We start from the raw sequence: 23,612 nt of genomic DNA, 5'->3' as shown, positions 1-23,612 counted from the left end.
GTGTGGAACTATGGCTCAAGTAATAGAATGCTAGCCTTGATTGCAGAAACAAGGCAAGAGTTCAAGGCCCTAAGTTTAAACCCCAGTACTGACATGCACATGTACACACACACACACACACACACACGCACACACACACACACGGGAGTTACTATTGAAGCTAGGTGTGGGGTGCACACTTACCATCCTTGCTGTCTAAGACAGGAGGATTGCCGCCAGTTCAAGGCCAGCATGAGCTATAGAATGAGACCACTGAAACAAAGAGTTGCTATTGACTGCAGTCCCTGTGCCGCGTTTTTCCTTGAATGAATTCAGTAATCCTTTGACATCTCTGCAAGGTGCCTCCTCTGTGGCTTAGGAGAGAATGGAGGCCCAGAGAAGTTGTGTCTCCCTTCAGCTCACAGCGCTTGGGAGGAGCAGCAGTAGCCCCAGTTGGCTGCTCAGGAACAGTTTCCTGCTCACCAGGGCCCATGCCCTTCAGCCTGGTGTGTCTGGCATTGTGCCTCTGACTTATTATGTGTAAGGTGACCAACTTGTCCCAGTTTTGCCTGGGACCCAGCCAGCCATATTGTCCCCTTCCCTGCCGAGGGCCCGCTTCGGGGTGTGTGCAGGCCTCTGGGAGCTGGAGCTGGAGCTGGCACGACATTTCTAAGGAAATTCCACACCGCCATAAACACTTGAGGAGCCCTGGCCTATCCCTACAGCCCGAGGCTGTTCCTGTCCCAGCCAGAACTGTGACAGCACCGGAAGTGGGTCAGGCCTACGTAGGGGAGGGGCCCTGGGTCCTCCAGCCTCTTACAGCACAGGGCAGGGGAGGTGGGAGCTGCCCTCCCTGTCAAGCTGGGGTTCCCCCTTTCCCTGTGCTTGCCATGCTGTGGGGCCTTCCCTGACCCAGGCCTCCAGCTGGGGGACAAAGGCCAAATCAGAGGAAGTGGAGCCTATGGGGCCAGGAGTGTGGCCTTGGAGTTCCTCCACTGTACTGGGTTCAAATCTCAGCCCTGTTGCTTGGTGGCTGTGTTATCTGGGCCTAGTGGCTGGGAGGGGCTAGACTTAGGTTAGGTTAGAACAGCTCGGTCCTTGTACATAACAAAGGAAAGTCTTAACTCTTGAGACATCTGGGAAATGTTTGTTTTGGAAGGTTCTGGAAGGCTCTCATCACATGCCTGTCCTTTCCTGGCCCACAATCCCTCCTGTGTTATTAAGATTTCTCTTTTGTGTGTGTGTGTGTGTGTGTGTGTGTATGTGTGTGTGCGCGCACATGCACGAGGCCTACATGTGCCCAATACTGCGGTTTGAATTCAGAGCCTAGGCACTGCCCCTTAGCACTTTACCGTGTGAGCTTACACCTCTCTTCTTGCTTTTGTGGGTACTTAGTTGGGGATAAGAGTCCCATGGACTTGCCTGCCTGGGTTGGTTTTGAACCTTCATCCTCAGATCTCTGCTTCCTGAGGATTTGTAGGTCTGAGCCATAGATGCTCTGTTCTGTGTTACCAAGATTTCTGTGAAATGTCTGGGGGAAGGGGGGGCGACGCTGCCGTTTCCCCGCAGTGCCCAGCTGCTTGCCTGAGTCACTTTTCTGTCCCCTCCAGGAGTGTGGGTGAGGCAGCCCTGCTCCCTCCCTGCTCCCTCCCCCACACTCCTGGGAGGAGGGGTGGGGTGGGTAGGTGGCAGCTGCCTGCTTCTGGGCCATTCCAATAGATTCCTGGTGTTTGACCCCAGAAAAGGGTGGCAGAAAATGCCTTGTAGATCCGACACCTGGAGAACGGAACACGCAATTCCCTGTGACTCAGTCTGCAGGGGCCTGTTTGTCACCGCTCTGCTGTTTATAGATAGATGAGTTGCACTTAACCAGACACCCTCGTCAGAATTAAATCATTAGGAAGAAAAAAAATTGACTCAGCTTTCTGGAAGAAGGTCCTTCTGTGGGCTCTGTTTCCATGACAACAGCCTGGTTTCTCCCCATCCTGGAGGCCTGACAAGCTGCCTCCTCCCCGCCCCGGCCTCTGAAGTCTCAGCTGGGCTAACCTGCTGTCTCATCCTGAAGGACACCAACTGCAGCCCGCACTTCCCAATTTCTCTTCCTGAGAGCCTCCGCGGGTAGCTCCTGCTGTTGACAGATGTTTTTGTTGCTTGGGAGCTATTAAATTTCTAACCCTTGGATACAGCCGCTGAACGCTCATTAGCTCTGGGGGAGGCGGTGTGTTTGGAACTGTATGCACCGCAGAGGTTTTGTGCAGAGACACGGCTTGGATGCACGAAGTGAGGTGTGGGCAACCTGTCCTTCGTGGAGGATCCGGCCGTCCCCTCGGGCTTCCTGCCAGGTGTGGGTACAGCGTCCGCACCAGCAGTACGGTCTCAGTAGATGGAGTTCTAGTGATTGTTTTGCAATTCCCCCAGGAAAGGCCACGAAAGGGATGGTGGAGTGTTTTTCCCCTTCAGGAACTCTGTGAGAGGGTAAAGGGCCCGGCCCCTCTGCCTAGACCTCAGTATGTATAGAGTGGGGTATTTGTGCTTTGTGTTGGCAGACACTATGGGTGGGAACTTCTGGTCTGACCCTTGTCATTTTATTTTTTTTGCCAGTCCTGGGCCTTGAACTCAGGGCCTGAGCATTGTCCCTGGCTTCTTCCCGCTCAAGGCTAGTACTCTGCCACCTGAGCCACAGTGCCCCTTCTGGCCGTTTTCCATATATGTGGTGCTGGGGAATCAAACCGAGAGCTTCATGTGTAGGAGGCAAGCACTCTTGCCACTAGGCCATATTCCCAGCCCCTTCTGGCCGTTTTCTATATATGTGGTGCTGAGGAATCCAACCCAGGGCTTCATGTTTTCAAGGCAAGCACTCTTGCCACTAGGCCATATCCCCAGCCCCGACCCTTGTCATTTTATGAATGAGGTACTGCGGTCCGGCCAGGTAGACTTGTCCGGGGACCTTTCCTCTTGGTGAGCTTCTTTCTTCAGCCCCACGGACCCCTTTGCTCTCCTTCCCAGAGTCCTAAACATACAGTGGTCAGGAAATGAGGGTGAGTGAGGGTTCACCAGGTCCATAGACCTGTCAGTCATGGGTCTTGAACTCGGCACCCGGCGCTGTCCTTGGGCTTTTCCTGTGAGCCCAGAACATGTAACTTACGCAGCTCTTAATGGGATACAGTACTTCAGATCCGTTTACAATGTACCCCGAGCCTTCCCCTGTGGTCCGCCAGGCTGCAGTGGTCCAGCCTCAACCTTACCCACCGGGGACCTCCCTCATTACAGGCCTTGGCTCACACCTGCTGCTTTTTTTTTTTTAATGTGAAACTGAATCTTCTAAGTCCTCTTAATCTCCTTATTTTGATGAAGTCACCCAGGCACATGGTGAAAGGTAAACTCCGCATGCTCCCCGCAGGCCCACCTCCTGAGGGCTCCCCCCCCCCCCCCCAAGCAGAGTCCTGTGGCCTTCTTGCTCATCCAGGAGCATTCTAGATCTGTGCAAACACTGGGGTTTGCACCGAATGTTCCTGAGAAGATGTGTGCTGCCCCACAAAGGGTGCTGTGTTACTTTTGTAGCATGGCTTCGAAAGTTGGATCACCAGCAACAAAACCGATGGAAGGAAGGTGCTTTATCCTTCTTTCTTTATTTTTTTGGCCAGTCCTGGGGCTTGAACTCAGGGCCTGAGCACTGTCCCTGGCTTCTTTTTGCTCAAGGCTAGCACTCGACCACTTCTGGCTTTTTCTATATATGTGGTGCTGAGGAATCGAACCCAGTGCTCCGTGTATGCAGGGCAGGCACTCTACCACTCGGCCTTGTAAATGTCTTTTTAAAAACTTTTGAATGGTGCTAGATAACCTAAGGCCTTGTGCATTCTAGGCAAGCACTGGGCTCTATCTCTAGCAGTCTCCGTCAGCCATCTTCTTGGTTTCCTTTCCTGTTTTTGGCACTGCCTCTTGAGCCATACCCCCAGTGTTTAGTTTCTTTTTCAAGGGGGCTCTCAGGTTTTTACCTGGACTAGTCTTGGACCACGATTCTCTCATTTTCACCTTCCGAGTAGCTGTGATTACAGGCGTGAACCACCACTCCTGATCTGTGCCACCGCGCTTGGCTAGTCACATTCTGAATGGCTGCAGACTGTTCCGCTGTGCGGCTGAAATGTACTATTACATCTGAAGTGCCACAGTGGGACATCTTGAGCTTTCTTTGTTCCTGAGACTATTGAATGGGCTTCCGGGAGGAGGCTATTGGGCCCTGTGGACAAACAGTGTTTTCATATAGGACTCACCTGTTTGGGGGGAGCTTTTTCTTCTAAGGTCTGGGCCTAACTCAGATTGTGCCTTTTCCCCCCCTCTTCCTGTCGGTCATGGGGCTTGAAGTTTATGGCCTGGGCGCCGTCCCTGAGCTCTTTCGCTCAAGGCTAGTGTTCTACCACACTGAGCCACTGCTAGACTTCCAGTTTTCTGGTGGTTATTTGGAGATAAGAGTCTCACAGACTTTGCTGCCCAGTTTGGTTTTGAACTACAATCCTCAGATCTCAGCTTCCTGAAGTGGTGTGAGCCACCGGTGCCTTGCTCTATATGTGTGTGTGTGTGTGTGTGTGTGTGTGTGTGTCTGTGTGTGTCTCTGTGTGTGTGTGTGTGTGTGTGTCCTGGCCTTGAAGAGGCTCTGAGGCCTGGGTGCTGTCTCTTACCTTCTTTTTGCTCAAGGCTAGCTCTCTATCACTTGAGCCGCAGTGCCCCTTCCAGCTTGTTCTGAGTAGTTTATTGGAGATTAGAGTCTCACAGATTTTTCTGCCCTGGTTGGCTCTGAACTGTGACCCTCATCCTCATATCTCAGCCTCCAGAGTAGCTGGGATTACAGGCGTGAGCCACCAGCACCCAGCAGGCTGCACCTTTTTAGTGAGCTTCTTGACTGAACTAGCTGCTCTGTTCTTTTGAGCCAACCTTTTGGGCTCCTTGGGGCCTCGGTTTCCATGTCCGCAGGATGGTCCCCAGTCCCTGGAATCTCTTCAGCCTCTGCATGCCTCCTCCCCAGGCTGGGTCTCCTCAGTGATTGTTCAGGATTTTTCTGAAGCCTGCTGCCCCTGTGTGGGCTGAGCTGCCCTTGTTTCCTAGTTGAAGAGGACCACAGGAGGCTAAGGCTGCATGTCCATCGTGCTCTGTCACCTCCGTCAGCAAAGGAGAGACTGGCGAGCACGTGGCCTGCGCCATTGTGGCTCAAGCAATAGAGCTCTAGCACTGAGAAAAAGAAGCTCAGGGATAGCACCCAGGCTTTGAGTTTAAGCCCCAGGACTGGCAGAAAAAAAAAATAAAGAAGAATCAGATTATGCCATTTGCAGGAAAATGGATGGAACTGAAAACTTGACGTTACACGAGCTAATAATAAGCCAAGCTTAAAAATCCTATTACGGATGCTTTCCTTCCTGTGGACTCTCAATCTAAAAAGCCCACCCGTGATAGGATCTTTATATGGGGAGGGGGAGGAGAGGCATGGGAGGTGGTGATGAGGAGCAGGTCTGATAGGTCAGAAATGTTCTTGAAGAGGGGTTGTATGGAGGGGGATGGCAAGACAGTATAACGGAGTGAACTTGTTCAGTGTTCACTACCCTCATCTGTGGGATAAATCACAATGAAGCCCTTTGTCCTACAGATGTACACTACTAATAAGGAACAGTGAAAAGTGTTCATGTTAGCCAGGTGCCGGTGGCTCACACCTGTAATCCCAGATACTCAGGAGGCTGAGATCTGAGGATCTGAAAGCCAGCCTGGGCAGGAAAGTCCATGAGACTTTTTTTTTTTTTTTTTAAATTCAGCTTAGAGGCTTGAACTCAAGGCCTGGGCCCTGTCCCTGAGCTCCGTTTGGCTCAAGGCTACCCCTCCACCACTTTGAGTCACAGTTCCACTTCTGGTTTTCTGGTGGTTAAATGGAGATCAAAATCTCCCAGACTTTCCTGCCTGGGCTGGCTGGAAACCATGATCCTCAGATCTCAGCCACCCTGTGTAGCTAGGATGGCAGGCGTGAGCTACCAGACCAGCTTTGTGAAAGTCTTATCTCCACCTAACTACCAGAAAACTGGAAGCAGTGCTGTGGCTCAAGTGACAGAGAGCCAGCCTGGAGCAAGAAAGAAGTGTGAAGACTGTTAAGGCTGGAGAAAGGCTGGCACTGAAGTGGGGGGGTGGGGGGCAAGTATACTGAAAGAGGAGGAGCCCCCAAAAGACTCACGGTTCTGCTGCTTTTCACACCAGGGGCGCCGTGTCTTTCAGAACCTGGCTGTATGGAGAGGACGGCCCAGAAGCGCAAGTTTCCCAGCCCGCCACACTCCTCCAACTCCAACGGCCACTCGCCGCAGGACCCCTCAGCCGCCGCCACCAGCCCCGTTAAAAAGAAAAAGAAACCCGGCTTGCTCAACAGTAACAATAAGGAGCAGGTAACCGCCACTGGGCGTGGCGTCGCGCCAGGGGACAGGCCAGCCAGCAGCCCCGCAGCTCCCCCAGCATTCTAGAACATTCCCTTAGCCAAGCTGCCTGCCTCGGAAGGACAGCTCAGAATGGGCTCCCAGGGTAGAAATCACCAGTGGGTTGTTGAGGTCTTGTTTTGGGGCCCAGTGACCCAGATGGGGTGAGGAGATGGTTCTGGAAAGGGGTCAGGCAGGGTGTTCCCTTAGGTTGGTTTTATTCCTACCACGAGGGCAGAGTTTCCCTGCGGGCCAGGCCGAGGGCGAAGATGCTGAGCACCCTGGAGGAGCTTGCTGCTTGCCTGGCTCATTTTCTTTTTTCTCATCTGTAAAATGAAGGACTCCGGGGTGGGGGGGGGGGAGAAAGCATTTCCCCAGCTGTCCACGCTCGAGCACACACGACCCCCCCCCCCCCGCCCCGTGGTGTCTTGCCACTCGCAGCTAGATGGGGAGAAGCACATAACCTGGGATCTTGTCTAAGGAACCTTCTCGTTTTAATGACGTCTCTGATGCAGGCTGCAGGGTCCTGTGAGCAGGGAAACCAGAGTGGTTAGCGGATGTGCTGGCAGGTGTCCCTGTCCCCTCGGGTCTGGGAGGTCAGGTCCCTGGGAGTTGTCATCCTCCAGAGGTCATCCAAGACCGTGTTGAGTGTTGGCTGGATGGAGCACGGGGTTGTGTTGAAGAGCTATTTCATTGCTTTCACCAGGATGATGATGATGTCCCAGTGCTGGGGTTTGAGCCCAGGGCATTGAGCTCTCTCTTGGATTTTTTTTTTTGCTCAAGACTGGCTCGCTCTGCCACTTGCTCTACCTTCCCTTCTAGCTTTTCCGTTGGTTAGTTGGAGATAAGAAAGAATCTCATGGACTTGTTTTTGCCCAGGCTGGCTTTGAACCAGGACCCTCAGAGCTCAGCCTGTGGAGTAGCTAGGATTATTGTATGTGCGAGCCGCCAGCGTGTAGCTCCACTCTGCAGATTACACCGTGGGACTCGGGCTCGGCCTCTCAGCCAGCACAATGGCGGTCTTTCTACCACTGCTCAGTTTGCAGGGCACTGTGACACACCACTGGCTCCATGACACGTAGTAATCACAAACACACTTACACTAAGCCAGGCGCTTCGCAAAGGGCCGTAATGGAGCATGGTGCGCTGGGTGTAAAAGCCTTTGAGACCCCTGCTGTGCGACACTGTCCCCGCAAGCCGTGTATGGCTCATGGACATGCAGATGGCAGTGGAAGTGGCCGCGTGTGTGTGTGGGGGCTGCCTGCCTGTTGGGGGGCCCGAGCCTTGCCAGTCACCATCTTTGAGGGCCTTTGCAATTGGGGGAAAAAGGTGGGATTGTGTTGAGGATGTTAATGTCGGGCAGCACTGGCCACGCCCCACTCCTGTAGTTAATATGGGGTCATCTTAGTGTTTATCATCACAGCCCGTAACAGGCTCCCTTGGACAGCGAAACTGGGGTTCAGACAGTGTTCGAGCTGAGCTCTCTGCTTGTGGCTTAGACGTTGGCGACGAGGTGAAACGACGTGGTATAAGGACAAGACACACAGATGTCACAGCCGTGGGGGCTGGGGTGAGAGGACAGAGCCCCCTCTTCCCCAGTCATCTGCAGTGTTGAGGGAGAGGGGGGAGGGGCCAGGGGCTCGGCCTGCCCACTGCACACATGGCTCCTTCCCGCCATGCCATCTGCTCCCTCCCTCGGGGCTCTCGCCAGTGGCTTTGTCTTGGAGTTCCAGTGACATCACAAAAACAGGGCTGTGCGTGTGAGCACGCCTGCGGGCCGCGTGGTGGCTTGGCTTCTCCCAGCTCCGACTCTGGGGCACACATTTGGCCGGTGAGGGTGGGAGGAAGCCATCGGCCCCTGGCCCCGCACTTCTGTAATTCAGAGAGCAGGCATCTCCTCCCGGCAGCCTTTGCTCTGTGTCCCTGATTGCTGGCTGTCCACCCAGCAGAGAGAGCTCCTCTTCCGCACCAGCCATGGGGGATCATGGATTTCTGGGTTCTTAGTAAACACATTTTGTTGGGGCGGGGGGAGGTATGTCATAGGGCTTGAACTCAGGGCTTGGGCACTGTCCCCGAGCTCTTTTGATCAAGGCTAGTGCTCTGCCACTTTGAGGCACAGTGCCACTTCCAGTTGTGTGGTAGTTAGTTGGAGATAAGAGTCTCACAGACTTTCCTTCCCAGGCTGGCTTGGAAAAGTGATCCTCAGGTCTCAGCCTCCCAAGATGCTAGGATTACAGCTGTGGGCCATTGCCACCTGGCCTATTTTTAAATTTTTTAAAAATTTTTTGGGACTCGGGGCCTGAGCACTGTCCCTGGCTTCTTTTTGCTCAAGGCTAGCACTCTGCCACTTGAGTCCCAGCACTACTTTGGGCTTTTTCCGTATATGTGGTGCTGAGGAATTGAACCCAGGGCTTCATGTACACGAGGCAAGCACTCTACCATTAAGCCACATTCCCAGCCGGGCGTGTTTTTGTTTTTCGTTTGTTTTTAAACAGTATTTCCCTATACAGTCCAAGCTGGCCTTGAACTTTCAGTTCTCCTGCTTTCACTTCCCCAGAGCAAAGATTACAGGTAGGCACCACTACAGTACCCGGTAGAGGAGCCTGCTTTTATCAATAAAAGTTTTATGGGTGCCCACCCACATTCATTATATATAGATGTGGGGGTCTGATTTGACACTGCAGTGGTGGAGTTGAATACTTGCAGTAGAGACTGCGTGGCCTGCCAAGGCTCACCTGTTTGTTTTCTTATTTGGTGTTTGCTGCTTCTGCCTGGGTAGACGCAGGTGTTTCAGGAACGAGCGAGCAGGTCTTTGCCATTTTCTTGTTAAGTTGCCCTGTGGCTGACGCTGGAGACCAGGCATGTTGGTTCTTTAACCTGTAATTATCTCATCACAGCATACGTTGCAGCCTGTCTGCTACACAAGCTGGTTATTCACTTTGCACATGGGGATTAGAATTCATTTTACCTGAAATGATTCACTGTTCTTTATAAAAGTGTCCATAGTTAGCCAGGCACTGGCCACTCACGCCTATCATCCTAGCTACTCAGGAGGCTGAGATCCAAGGGTCGCGGTTCAAAGCCAGCCAGGGCAGGAAACTGTGTGAGATTCTCATGTCCATTTAACCACCAGAAAACCAGAAAGGGAGCTGTGGCTCAAGGTGCTAGAGCACTAGCCTTGAGCAAAAGCGCTCAGGGACAGTGCCCAGGCCCCGAGTTCAAGCCCCACAACCAACAACAGAAAATTGAAGTGCGTCCTGTGCTAGGGGGTGGCAGGCAGGGCACCCTGGGAAGAAAGGTCACGGTGGTGATGTCCTTCCTGGGAAAGCAAGTAGAGTTCAAGGGTGAACTCTACCCAGGAACGCAGGGCCGGGCTCCAGTTCCACATTCACCTCCTGACTTAGCTCATTGCTAGTGAGACAAGAGAGTGGCAGCTTAGAGAGGTGGCAGCTCCTATGAGCCTGCCAGACATTCCGCGAACATTAAAGCCTCACGGTAAAAGCTGAGAACACGGCGCGGGCCGCCTGTAGTGTCTGCTTCCACAGCCCAGAGCTCCTGGCTTCTAAATGAAGAACAAGAGGTGGTAGCTCATGCCTGTAATCCCGGCTACCAGGAAGGCAGAGGTCAGCCTCGGCGCGGGCCGCCTGTAGTGTCTGCTTCCACAGCCCAGAGCTCCTGGCTTCTAAATGAAGAACAAGAGGTGGTAGCTCATGCCTGTAATCCCGGCTACCAGGAAGGCAGAGGTCAGCCTGTGCAAAAATGAGGGAGACCCCATTTTAACAAATAATTTGAGTAGGATGGCTGGTATCTCTATTCCCAGATTTACTTCAGGTATAGTTAAACCCTGGGTTCTCCCTCCCCCGCCCCCCCCAAAAAAAGAATCTGTCTGAAAAAGTAATTAAAGCAAAAAAGAAAAAAATAGGGATGAGAACATGGGGTCCAGTGGTAGAGCATCTGCTTAGCAAGCTGGAGGTCCTGGGTTCAATCCCTAGTACCACCAAAAAATAAAAATAAAAAGGTTGGCTAGGTCAAGGGCTTGCCTAGAATGTGTGAGGACCATGAAGACCAACAAAAAGCAAGAAGGAAAGCATAAATATTAGGTATAAACAGACTGGACTGATGTGACTGAGAAACAACATGATTTTCAGCCAATAAGCCAGCCATTCACCGAATTGTTTCAATATGACGCTGGTGTGAATACTGTAAGAAGTGGTCCATGTTCCAAACATCCTCCTTTAGAAAAACCTAAAGAATCCCCTCTTGTTCCACCAAATGCTCCGCACAGATTCCTTCAGAGAGGAAAGGAAGCTTCTCATCAAAGGACAACAAAAGAAACTTGTTCAGTGGTGTGCATGAAAAGGTAGATAACAGGAGCCCGGTGGGCGGCTCTCAGCTCAGAAGGCTGAGGATCAAGGTCCAGACCAGCCTAGGAAGAAAAGTTCTCAATTCCATCTCCAACGAGTCAACCGAACACTGGGCTGAAGCCCAGAAAAAGCACCCCCCCCCCCGAAAAAAAAATAACAAGGGTCAATAATAGGAATGTGGCTAAACCATCCTAGTTGTTTGTTTGTTTTTGCTAAGGACTGGAGGCCCAAAGTGGGTTGAGTAGCTTTCTGAAGGTCACACAGCTAGCTGACACCTCTACTCTACCCCCCTCCACCCCCCCTAGTTTACTAGAGATAAGAGTCTCACGGACTTTCCTGCCTGGGCTGGCTTTGCACCATGATCTTTAGGTCTCAGCCTCCTAAAGTAGCTAGGATTCCAGGCGTGAGCCACTGGTGCCTGGCTCCCCATTGGTATTTGATGGACATTCTTGTATTAAGTTTCATCACTGTGATTTCTGTGTGCAGTGTGGCTTTGTTATAGTCCAGGGTTTTAGAGAAACAGTTCTCATCTGATGTGTTGGGATAGGAAGAGTTCTGGTTCCTGTAGATTGGTGTAGATAAGAAATGTGGCTCTTGCTTTGAGGGAACCTGTCCTGGTCAACAAGCCAGGCTTTAGGAATCTCTACTTTCTGCACTGCAGCTGGACTTAAAAAACACACACACACACACTCTCATGGTTTGTTGACCCAAATCCACCTTCTCCACTGCCCAGTTGCCTGTAATTTAGCAAATCCAGGTATATTGCCATGCACATTAACTATGGAAGATCAGACAGGTGTCTGCTGGGCCCTTGATCCTTTTAGTGAGAGGAATAACCACAGGGTCATTGCGTTTGATTCACACTTCGGTGTTCACCCCACTGAATCCCAATTCGGCGCCAGGAGCGTAGCCATTGCCAGCTTCATTTTACAGATGAGAAAACTGAGGGGGAGGTGCAGGGACACGGCCAGGGTTCTCCAGCTCGCTGGGTACTAATGGTTGAGGTAAAAATTAGAAGTCAGGTAATGCTAGGGCCACCCAGTAACTCTGATGATGGGCCTTGAAGGCCTGACCTTTCCAAATAGCAGGTTGGGAGGACCCCCCCCCCCCTTCCCATATGCTACCTAGAATAGAGTGACCCCGAGCTAAGTGCGGCTGGCCAGGGGGGTGTGAGGCACTGTGATTTACTTGTTCAAATTCCTGCTGATGATGCACATTTGTTTTGAAACCCCGCCTGTCTTTCTTGCCTACATTTCAGTCAGAACTAAGACATGGTCCGTTTTACTATATGAAGCAGCCACTCACCACAGACCCTGTTGATGTTGTACCGCAGGATGGACGGAATGATTTCTACTGCTGGGTCTGTCACCGGGAAGGCCAAGTCCTTTGCTGTGAGCTCTGTCCCCGGGTTTATCACGCTAAGTGTCTGAGACTGACATCGGAGCCAGAGGGGGACTGGTTTTGTCCTGAATGTGAGGTTAGTTTCCTGACGAATGAATCCACCTTACCTGCCTCGTTTCCTCTTCCTTTCTCTTTCTTCCTTTCAGTGTGACATTTGCACATAATCCCAAAAGGGGGGAAAAAAGAGAAATTTCTGGCCTTCTTGTCTGCTCTGTCCGGGCCACCCTTCCCCTCCCCGTCGACCGGCGTCTGCACTGGCTGCCGCACAGCTGCTCTTGGAAAGATGACTTGCCTGGTTGTCATGGCTTCCGCTGCTCCACGAATCCCCGGATGGCTTTGAAATCTGCAGCTGCCTCCGCTTCTGTAGCGAGCGCCTGGGATGTGAATTCCTAAACCTTGTTCCTGCGTGCTTTTGAAAAGATCTGGCGCTCTGTCTCCCTTTCTTGGATGTTTCCCCTGCTGCCTCATTGAATCGCCGACAGCAGTCAATCCAGGAGGACCAGTTTGGGGGATATGCCCCGCGTAGCAGGCATCTGATGTGGCCTTTCATCTGGCACATGTTTCTTGAACACAATCGGGGTCCCTGGGATCTTGTGGTGTACAGAGCTGCATGGATGATGATCTTCCTAGCAGAAGATAACAGGCACCCACATAAAGTCAGTGAGATGGGAGAAAAACGAATCAAGACGGGGATGAGCTATTTCAGCAGACACGGAGTCCCCTGCGAAGGGCCCAGGCGCCTGGAAGCCATACTGCTAATGGGAAGACAAAGGAAGAAGAGCCGAGTGGGTGGAGACACCTGGCCTGCATCCTGGTCCGTCCTGATGGTGGCCCCCAGGTGTCTTCGTGCTACAAAGTCGCGGGCCAGCCCTCGCAATTTGCCCTGTCTTCACGAGGCAGCTGTTTTTGAATGCTGGAATGTTCCTTTGCCAAGTTAACGTAGAGTGTCTCTTGCATTCTGTGTAGCTCTCAAATGAGGAAGGTTTCTGTGTATGCAATGGAAAATGGCTCAGGTACCTTTAGTGTAATAAAGCCCCCCACCGCCCCCCGCATCAAAGGATTAAGCCTCTGATGCCATTTCTGTGTAAAGCAAGGAGAAAGAGAAGAGATAGAGGAGAGGAAATTAGAATTCCAGGCCTCGTGGTTAGAGGACGATATTGTTCAAGACTCCCCAGTGGGTGACTGTCACCAGACACACTGCCCCTACCTTCTGGGACTAACGTTCTCTGTGACCTTCTCCACACTCGAGTGCCTGGCCAGAACCTTCCCCAGTGTGCCTCGTGTGGTCCCGCTCTTCCACGACAGTGTGAGGTAGACAGAGGCTCTGCAGGGCGGGTCCTCAGGATGATGCCGCTTCCTGGTGAAAGGTTAGGGTTAGACTCTAGGACTTGTTCAGCTCCGGTGTGGGAGGGGGCCCCAGGAAGGGGGCCAGCCTTGGGTATGTGCTTCGGTTGCCACGGAGGACTCGGGGATGGGCTGTGGGCAGACAGATCCCTCGGTTTACAGGCTTGAGCCACCAGCACCCCGCTTCCTTGTTTACCCCTCTCCCGCCAATTTGTCTGTGGGGATGGCAGGTCCTGTCAGGCAGGAGGAAGGTGCCAGATTGGGAGGGAGGGAGGGAATGACAGACAGATGGACACCGTGGGCAGTAGCTGGAAACATGCTGAGCAAGGTTCAAGCGATATTTGTCCTTTGTCCAAACGTCAGGGGCCCAAGTTTCTTGCAGGTATTATTTGGCAAAGCCCGCAGCTGGGGCGGCAGGAGGCCTCAGGCCCCAGCTGTCAGGCAGCTAGACTGCGTGCCTTGCACTGTTCTCAGCCAGTCAGCGTCTTCTCTCTCCCTTTCTGTCACAACCAGCCAGACACACCTGAGTGTCCACACAGGAGAGGGAAGAGTGGTGAACTTCCTGCCTCCCCGTACCCGGTTTCCATCTCCTAGTTTCATTGTTGCTGCCACTGGAGTCCTTAATGTGTGGTTCCAGATTTCTATAGAAGAGCCTGCATTCAGTATCTCCTATGGGGCTCTTAGATGGGAACTTCTGTCATTCCCCCCGCCCCCCAGCCCCCACCCCCATCCTGGGGCTTAAACTCAGGGCCTGAGCACTGGCCCTGGCTTCTTTTTGCTCAAGGCTAGCACTCTGCCACTTGAGCCACAGCGCCACTTCTGGCCTTTTCTGTTTTTGTGGTGCTGAGGAATCGAACTCAGGGCTTCATGCGTGCAAGGCAAGCTCTCTTGCCACTAGGCCATATTCCCAGCCCGCGAACTTCTGTTTCTTATGGAATGACAAGTTTCTGCCTGTGGAGGTAGGGAGCAAGGCTTTGCCCTTTGGGAAGTTTCCAGGGCATCCTAAATAGGTTCCTGTCAGTGGGATAGAACAAAGTCCTTTTTCACTATTGGCTGACATACCGCCATCCTCAGATTATTTTTTTTTAATCTGAAGCTCTGTCTGTGTCTGCCCTGTTATTGGGGATGCCCTGCCAGGCTCCTGAACTTAGGACCCCTGGAGGATACAGGGAGGTCATTGTGATGAACCTGCGGGCCTACCTTTTACTATGCACTCTTGAGATCTGGTGATCCGCGGATCGCATCTGCTCACACCTTTCTCAGATCAGCTCCTATCTCCACCAGCTAGGAAAACACAAGGCCTGACATGCAAATACTGTCCTGTTTCACTAACCAATCTGGTACAACATGCAAATGTCACTCATCTACTGACCAATCCAGTACAACATGCTTTACCGACCAATCTAGTACAACATGCAAATATTGTTTGTACAGGTTGGTCCCAGACAGAGATGGAGACCTAAAGAGCTAAACAGCTCTCCTCGTTTAGATGGGAATTGCTTTTTTGTTTTTTAAAGGGGCGAAAAAAATAGAAGGAGAGTTAATGCATGGCTAGTCGTGTCTGTTTTTCTAACTGCATCTGTGTGTTATGATTTTTGACTTGTAGAAGATTACAGTAGCAGAGTGCATCGAGACCCAAAGCAAAGCCATGACAATGCTCACCATTGAACAACTGTCCTACCTGCTCAAGTTTGCCATTCAGAAAATGAAGCAGCCCGGGGTAAGGAGAAAAAGCTCCTGCTGGTCCCAGCGTAAACCAGACACTGCCTTTCCTTCTGTTCTCTTAGCAACTCCCGTGGTCCCTGGAAGCCTGGCTTCTCAGGCAACCTCTGCACACTCTTAAGGATCTGCTTGGATATTCCCACTCAAATTCGGAAAAGTCAGTGCTATGGTATTCTGTTGATTGGTTCTCAGCAGTGAGTACGCTCAGTGTCTGAGGAGCTCGCGAATGGCCTCTGTAGAAAGCTGGCGGGGAGTTTGAATTCTAGTGGGCGGGGAAATGAGGCTTGATTTCCTATTGGCTGAGAAGGAATTTTCTACTCTTTTCCCACCATTTGGGATGTTCTTCTTCCCTGAGAAATGAATGTAGCCCAATCTATTTATAAACCAAGGCCCCATGATGGATCCTTCTAGCAAACTGCAACCGGGACATTTCCACCAAGATGTGGGCTGTGGACGGCCCATTATTTCAGTCTGGAAATGGGATGTGGAGCGTGGTTTTGGTGTCTTTTGGGAAGTTTGATGGCAGGGCAATACCTTTCAGCCATCAAGTGTGGTGTGCTGGCTAAGCATCTCTGCCTACCCAACTGGTCTGGCTTGAACTGGGGGCTTGAACTCGGGGCTTGCTGATGGTCTCTTGACCCCTCAATCACCCTTCCATTTCTAGCTTTTTGCCTGGTTAGTTGGTCATAAGAGTCTCTCATGCACTTGCCTGCCCAGACTGGCGTTAACCTTGATCTTTAGATCTCAGCCTCTTGAGTAGCTATAGGATTACTGAGGGGAGCCACTGGCACCTAGCCTGCAGTATGCTTTTCATATACAGTAGACTAACTTCCATTTTGGATAAAAGAGGGCTCATGGGCAGCTGCTAACTTGCTTAGAAGTCTTGCTTGTATAGAACTGAGTATTTCATTAAATCCTCTAGATCATTTGAGCTGATAAGTAAGTACCACACATCTACAGTAAGCCAAGCAGGTGCCTTGAGCTGATTCAAGGAGGGCTTAAGTGAACGGGTCAGGATAAAAATCTTATCACAATCCTTGTAATGGAAGACAGTATGACTTCTCAAAGGAAAAGCAAGATCCCACTGTCTAGATATTTTTCCTCACTTGGAAATTATATGTTGGCATTAGTGACTATGTACTGTGGCATCTCTCATTATACCTGGATTTTGGCCTCATTTTTGCTCTTGGGCGTGTGCAGGTGTGTCCACTGTTCTTCAGAGTCCCTGTTTAATATAACTGATAGATCATGCATCAGCCAGGGGCGAGAATAAAACCTGTAACAAAGCAAATAACAAAACCAAAACAAGTTCAGCCTGGGATGATTTTCAGTGACAGCACAGGTTTTGAGGGTGGACCCATTCTGAGTTTTCCAAGGTCCTCCGTGGTGGATGTCGTTGGGCTGTTTTCTGAAAGGCAGGCTCAATCTTTTAGAGCTCCTGGTTGCTTGCCCGTCTTGCCCCCCCCCCCCCCCCAACAGCAGTGACAGGACTGTGCCTGTGTCTCCTCTCTTGCAGACAGATGCCTTCCAGAAGCCTGTGCCGCTAGAGCAGCATCCTGACTATGCGGAATACATTTTCCACCCCATGGACCTCTGCACATTGGAAAAGGTTGGTCTCCATCAAAGAGCCAGCTGATGAGCCCATGGCTCCCTCCCTCCCCCCTCCCCCTCTCCCCTTCCAGCCTCACTTCAATTCAGATGGCTTACCCCCCCCCAGGGCTGGCCACCCTTGTTACCTGAATGCATCGTGAAGCTTCTTAGGGATTTGATGATTGATTGCGGCTCCCTCCTCCTTCCCTGAGTTCTTTCTTTCCAAGGTGCTAATGAGCGCAGCAGGAAGGAAGAAGAGAAAATGAAGTGTCTGAGAGATTTTCAGATCAGCAGTAAAGATGTGTCTTCTTAATCTGGACATATCGCCTGAGAAGGCCATTTCTGTAATGCCTAAAGATGTTTTGCCAAAATTAACATGTATGACACGCACAGTCAGGTTCCCAGGGGTGACTCCATATTGAGCTCTGTGAGCCGGGAATGGAAAGCACACCTGCAATGCAGGGTGCTGCTGCTCACACCTGTAATCCTAGCTAATCAGGAGGCTGAGATCTGAGGATTGTGCTTGGTGGCCAGATTGGGTAGGAGAGTCCATGAGACTCTCACCCCCCCAAAGGTTGGAAGTGGAGGAATAGCTCAAATGGTGGAGCACCAGCCTTGAGCAAAAAAGCTAAGGGATAGTGCCCACACTTTGAGTTCAAGCCCCAGTACCAGCAAAGTAAGTGCAAAGCAAAGCATGCGTTCACCGGAACCAAATAGTAAATTCTAATCTGATTGGGAAAGTGGCACGTGGTTGTGTGGTGGGAAAATGCAGAATCATCAAAATAGGGATGCAATGCTAGCTTCAGGTTTCACAGTAATGTGCCTCAGTTTCCTCTTCCGTAAGGCAGAGACAACGTACCTAATAACCCACTGAGTAGGGGAGAGCACGGGACCTGGCCAGTGTTGAAGGGCATTTTTAGGGGGCGCCGTGAACGCTACCCAGGGTGGTTTGAACAGATCATGGCGATGATGCTTGTGGCTTTTCTTCCCAGAATGCGAAGAAGAAAATGTATGGCTGCACCGAGGCCTTCCTGGCCGACGCCAAGTGGATTTTACACAACTGCATCATTTATAATGGCGGTGAGTGGTGCGGAGGCCCCTCAGGAAGGGAGCGTGCCAGGTGTGCCCTCCGCCCTGCCCGGGCCAGCTTCTGGGAAGGCCCACCCACGCCATGGGCTCGTGGGCGGAGAATCTCCAGGACCTCCCAGCTGTGTGTTGCTGTTGCGCTTACTTTAATATCCACTGCTCGATTGGGTGGGGAAGTTCAGTGTTCTTAGCACTAAGGTGCATTTCTAGCCCTAAAAAATCCTTATGTTAATGGAGGACCCATCCCTATTCACAGCCATGTGTATATTGATTTCCTTTTTTTTTTTTTTTGCCAGTCCTGGGGCTTGGACTCAGGGCCTGAGCACTGTCCCTGGCTTCTTTTTGCTCACTTGAGCCACAGCGTCACTTCTGGCCTTTTCTATATATGTGGTGCTGAGGAATCGAACCCAGGGCTTCATGTATATGAGTTCCTTTTTCACTGTGGAGTGGTTTCCTTTTCATCCACGTCCCACGGTGAATATGTTCACCTGGTTGACGATGGCAGGGGCTGGGGTCACTTTCGCCTTTGGGCTGCTGGGAGAAAGGCTGTGGGGGACTTGTACACTCTGGATCCCTCCCTGCTTTCCTGGGAATGGTGTTGTTGCCAGCACCAGGAGGTATGGCAGAGCTGCTCTGTGAAGGCCCTGCCGCTTTGGGCTCACAGTCGGGCTGTTTCTGTTAATGAGAGCCTGTAGACTGGCATTTCTCCAGTAGAAATCTACTGTCAGAGCCAGCCAGGTACTGATGGCTCACGCCTGTAATCCTAGCTACTCGGGAGGCTGAGATAGGAGGATTGAGGTTCAAAGCCAGCCTGGGCAGGAAAGTCCATGAGACTCTTGGCTCCAATTAATGGCATAAAAAGCTGGAAATGGCATACTGGCTCAAGTGGTAGAGTGCCAGTCTTAGCAAAAGCGCTCAGGGACAGCACCCAAGCCCAGAGTTTAAGCTGGGATTGTTCCCCTTTTCCTACCTAGTCTGCAGGGAGGTCTGCAGAGAGGCCTTGTCCACATCAGAGCTTCTTCACTTTTGATGGGTGAAATCAATCACTTGCCATATTAGAAGCCAGAAACGTCTAGATTTTAGCCTTCTGAACTCTGACTCCTGGGGAAAAACAAGTTACGAAGAGCATTAGCAGACGCGTAGCCCCTGGACAGGGTGTCAGCCTGTCCCCATTATAATTGTTTTTAATTTGGATAAATATTATTTTATATAATCAGAGCAGTGCTGTTTTCTCGTTCTCTTAGGAAATCACAAGTTGACGCAAATAGCGAAAGTCGTCATCAAAATCTGTGAGCATGAGGTACGCACGCATGTGGTTCCTGCGGCCCTGGGTGGGCCTGGGTATAAGAGGTGGATGGGGGAGGCTTTGCCATCTGCTGAGGTGTAAACAGCGCCCCCTGTGGCGGCAGCGCAAGCGGCAGGCAGGGAACCCCGTGTGAAGACCCCTTTCCTGCAGCAGTGGCCAGAAGGCTTACCTGCACTGGCTTTTGTTGGTTGACAGGATAGTTGTGTCCCGGGGTTTGGGGGTGTGCAGGCAGGGGCCTCCGGGTCTCCTTCCAGCGGCGGTTGGGCGGTGGTGAGTGTGGGAACAGAGACGCGCAGGCTGGGAAGGGACCGCAGGTTTCCCCGTGGTTGCCGAGCGAGCGGTACATGGTGGCTGCTGATTTCTGATCAAGCTGCCGCCAGGCCAGGGCCCTGGGTCTGGCGCTTCCTCCCGCCTTAAGAGGGAGAAAGGACACTTGGACCTGGAAATGATGCTCGAGGGAGAGCGGAGTCTGCACTGAGGAGCCTGTCCTCAGGGTGGCGGGCGGGGCCAGCTTGGTGGGGATGTGGAAGGAGGCTGGAGGTGTCAGGCTCAGCGTGGCCCTGTGGGTATTTGGGGAAGAAGCGTTCACTGTTGTCAACCATGGTGGCCATGGGCTTAGTGGCTCTTTGGACCAGAGGCCATGATGGCGGCGATCAGCTGACACACAGGTTGCCATGGTGCTTGCCTCTCCACCGTGGCCCTGCTGTGGGCTTTTAGTTTGTTTATCATACCCTTCAAAACCCAACAGACAAGCCCAGTGTGGTAGTGCACATCTGCTGTCCCGGGTAGGCCGGGGTATCACAAGGTCTCAGCTAGCCTGGGCAACACAGTAAGAACCTGTCTCTAAAAACAGAGCAAAAGAAAACCGGCTCTCCAGATGGAAGCCCCACACACGTGGAAACATCACCAAGCGTTTATTCGGGGCAGCCACCTGTGAGGCCTTTCCAGCAATGCCATCTAATACCCTTTTGCTTTCCAGATGAATGAGATCGAAGTATGTCCAGAATGCTATCTAGCTGCTTGCCAGAAACGAGACAACTGGTTTTGTGAGCCTTGTGTGAGTTGATTCGACTTTCTTGATTACATTTGTAACTCCCGCGCCATGGCCGGCGACCCCAAGACAGCCTCTTCCATCCAGGGCGTGGGAGGGGAGAATGTGGGTGAATCCTGCGGATGAGCATAGGTCTGAAGGCTTTGGTGCCCATGCCGTGGCTGCAGGTGGGAGTCGGAGTAGCTCCAAGGAGAGGCAGGAGGCTGAAGAACACGCCTTGAGTCCCATGAGTGTAACCTGCCAGTCACGGTGTGTGTGTGTGTGTGTGTGTGTGTGTGTGTGTGTGTGTGTGTGTGTGTGTGTCTGTGTGTTAGAGCTTGGACATGCCCTAGTGGACTGTTTCAGTCGCTTCGCTCTGGTTCTCAGGATAGAATGTCACCCTCATGGGGCATTGATTTCAGGGCCTGGTGTTTTGTGGACAGAGGTACACAGAGACAGACAGAGAGAGAGAGTGTGTGTGTGTGTGCGCGTGCGTGCGTGCGTGTGCACGCACAAGGTGGTAAGGATGGAGGTTTGGAGATAGCAAGACTGGGTGGGTAAGGAGAGAGTCAAAACTTCCTTTCTTTTTATTTTATTTATTTACTTATTTATTTTTCATTTTTGCCAGTCTTGGGGCTTAAACTCAGGGTCTGGGCACTGTCCCTGCCTGTCTTCTTTTTGCTCAAGGCTAGCACTCTGCCACTTGAGCCACAGCGCCACTTCTGGTCATTTTCTATATATGTGGTGCTGAGGAATCGAACCTAGGGCTTCATGCATGCTAGGCAAGCACTCTACTGCTAAGCCACATTTCCAGCCCAGCAAAACTTCCTTTAGGCCTTTTTGCCTATGGGGAGAAACACGTTTGAAGCCAAGCCCTGGTGGAGTCCTACTGAGTCCAGGGGGTTCCCGTTTCCCCCTCCATGCTAGACACATGCATTTGATCCAAGCATAGCGGAGGGAGGTGCGTCCCTGCCACTGTGCTGCCTGGAAAGTCTTGCTCATGGGTATCCTGGTAATAGCAGAGCCCAGGACTCAGCCCTGCCTCACACCTCCCTCTCTCCCCGGGACTTGCTCAGCCAGCCTACTTTCACAGTGCTCTCACAACTTGGGCCATGCTTCCAGCCCAACTTTTTTGCTGGTTCTTTTGAGGGTTGTTTTGTTTTGGCCATTCCTGGGGCCTTGAACTCAGGGTCTGGCTTCTTTTGCGTAAGGCTAGCACTCTACCTCTTGAGCCACAATGCCACCTCTGGCTTTTTCTGTGTATGTGGTACTGAGGAATCGAACCCAGGGCTTCATGCGTGCTAGTCAAGCACTCTACTGCTACTGCTAAACCACATTCTCAGCTCTTTGCTGGCTCTTGGGTTTTGAGCCTCAGCCCTTGGATCTCAACCTTCTGAGCTAGGATTACAGGTGTGAGCTACCTTGCTCAGCATAGTTTTATGGATTTTCCTGTGGATTCTCCTCAGTCTTCTCCTCCCCAGTGGTGTCTAGGTGTCACGGCCGCCTCCTTAAGAGGCGGTACTTGGGCTTGCCCTGCTCAGGGACTGATGTCTGGGTACTCCTATCACTTCCCACCCACCTGCGCCAACCTCCCACAGCAAACTGCAACGTGGATCTCAGCACCAAATATCTACAAGTCGCCATCTTGTTTTTCTTCTAGAGTAATCCACACCCATTGGTGTGGGCAAAACTGAAGGGGTTTCCGTTCTGGCCCGCAAAAGCTCTGCGAGATAAAGATGGACAGGTGGACGCCCGATTCTTTGGACAGCATGACAGGTGAGTGTTCCATCAGGCCTTGAACTCACTCATACCCTCAGTTGAGTCACTGGGTGGGAAGTATAACTACATTATTCTCAGCATCTTTGTTGTGGGGGGCACACACACATGTGCATGTGTATGTATGCGCCTGCCAGTGCTGGCATTTAAGCTCAGGGCCTTGTGCTCTCACTGGGCTTATTTGCTCTTGGTTGGTGCTCTACCATTGGAGTCAGGCCTCTGTAGTCTGGCAATTTGCCAGCAAGAGTCTGTTTAATTCAGGTGGAGGCTGGCTTTGAACCACCATCCTCAGGTCTCCGCCTCCTGAGCTGCTAGGATGACAGGCGTGAGCCACACCGGCTCCTGGCTTATTAGTACCGTTTTCCCCAAGCCAGTTCTTGTAACTGGTAGCTGATGTGGCTGTTGTTTTGTTTACTATTGTGATATACCAACCGTGGATCATGTAGTTGTAAAATATTTTCCTGTGCTATGTTAAGTCCAATGTGCAGGCTTTAATTTCTTCAGGTATGTTAGAAAATAACGTAATGTAATGGTTGTGTTGATGGAAACCAGCGTGGGAGTGAGTTCTGTGGCTATTTTAAGCGCTGCTTGGCAAACACACACACACACACACACACACACACACACACACACTTTTTTCTTTTCCTGGAGTAAATTAAACCTGAGCAAATTGCTTTTCAAAATAATGCTTTCAGGGATCGGAAGTATTTTCCCAGCCTGCCAATAAATGAATCTCCTGCCATTATGCAAAGCAGTTCCCTCCTGTTCCCTTTTCTCTGTAGCAAAAATGGGAAATTATAAGGAGATCCTGTTTTGACAGGCATAAGCCCCCCACCCCCCGCCTTCTGCCCTCCCCTCTCCTCCAGCTAATGGCAGCAGCCCCTGTGTGCCGGTAGACTGACATGGCTCCCCCCCCCCCCCCCCCCAGTTCCCTCTAAGCAAGTTCTGTTTAATTAGAAGAGGCAAGGCCTCTCTCAAAGCCTCACACCCCCTTTCCAAGCAGTTGGAGCATGCAAGTGCCAGAGGGGACTATTTAAATACATAAAGTCAAATTATATACTCACCCAGCATAAACAGGAAATACCGTTTACATTCTAAAAGTAAAACCAACATCTAAAATAGCACTTGGTTAGATTTTGCTGGAGATTTTGCAGACTAGAGAAGAGTACTTTCAGCCAGGCTCACGCCTGTAATCCTACTAACTCAGGAGGCTGAGGCTGAGGCTGAGGCTGAGATCGGAGGATGGAGGTTCAAAGCCCGCCCAAGCAGGGAGGGAAGTCAGTCAGGCTCTTAGCTCTAATCAATTTTTTTTTTTTTAAAGCTGAAGTTGGGGGTGTGGCTCAAGCGGTAGAGTGCCAACTTTGAGGGAAAAGGTTAGGGACAGTGCCAAGGCCCTGAGTTCAAGTCCTAGTCCTAGCACAGGTAAAACTACTCATTTGGTGCCTGCTCAGCCTGAGGTATTGGCCAGGGCTGTGATTGTGAGCAGGAAGCAGGTGGACTTGCTCTTTCCCTCAGGAGGTGAGCTGGGTTGTCCCTGAGCTTTGCCACTTGAGCCACACCTCCACTTCTGGCTT

At 51.6% G+C, this 23,612-nt stretch overlaps 1 protein-coding gene across 21 annotated transcripts in view; it reads left to right on the top strand.

Moving 5' to 3' along the window:
- The window catches only part of Zmynd8 (zinc finger MYND-type containing 8), an 83,196-nt gene that overhangs the window by 27,638 nt on the left and 31,946 nt on the right, over positions 1-23,612 (top strand). For 12 of the 21 annotated variants that reach the window (XM_048349575.1, XM_048349569.1, XM_048349571.1 and 9 more), the window contains 8 exons: positions 6,211-6,392; positions 12,042-12,260; positions 15,135-15,248; positions 16,767-16,859; positions 17,833-17,920; positions 19,171-19,226; positions 20,212-20,289; positions 21,923-22,038. In XM_048349575.1, the coding sequence (XP_048205532.1) occupies positions 6,211-6,392; positions 12,042-12,260; positions 15,135-15,248; positions 16,767-16,859; positions 17,833-17,920; positions 19,171-19,226; positions 20,212-20,289; positions 21,923-22,038 (946 nt within the window). The remainder of the gene's footprint in view (positions 1-6,210; positions 6,393-12,041; positions 12,261-15,134; positions 15,249-16,766; positions 16,860-17,832; positions 17,921-19,170; positions 19,227-20,211; positions 20,290-21,922; positions 22,039-23,612) is intronic. The other 9 variants (XM_048349576.1, XM_048349565.1, XM_048349560.1 and 6 more) reach the window with 2 other exon arrangements.

This window comes from Perognathus longimembris, chromosome 6, assembly GCF_023159225.1.
Source record: "Perognathus longimembris pacificus isolate PPM17 chromosome 6, ASM2315922v1, whole genome shotgun sequence".
Lineage (NCBI taxonomy): Eukaryota > Metazoa > Chordata > Mammalia > Rodentia > Heteromyidae > Perognathus > Perognathus longimembris.
This window is presented reverse-complemented; position numbering and strand designations above follow the sequence as displayed.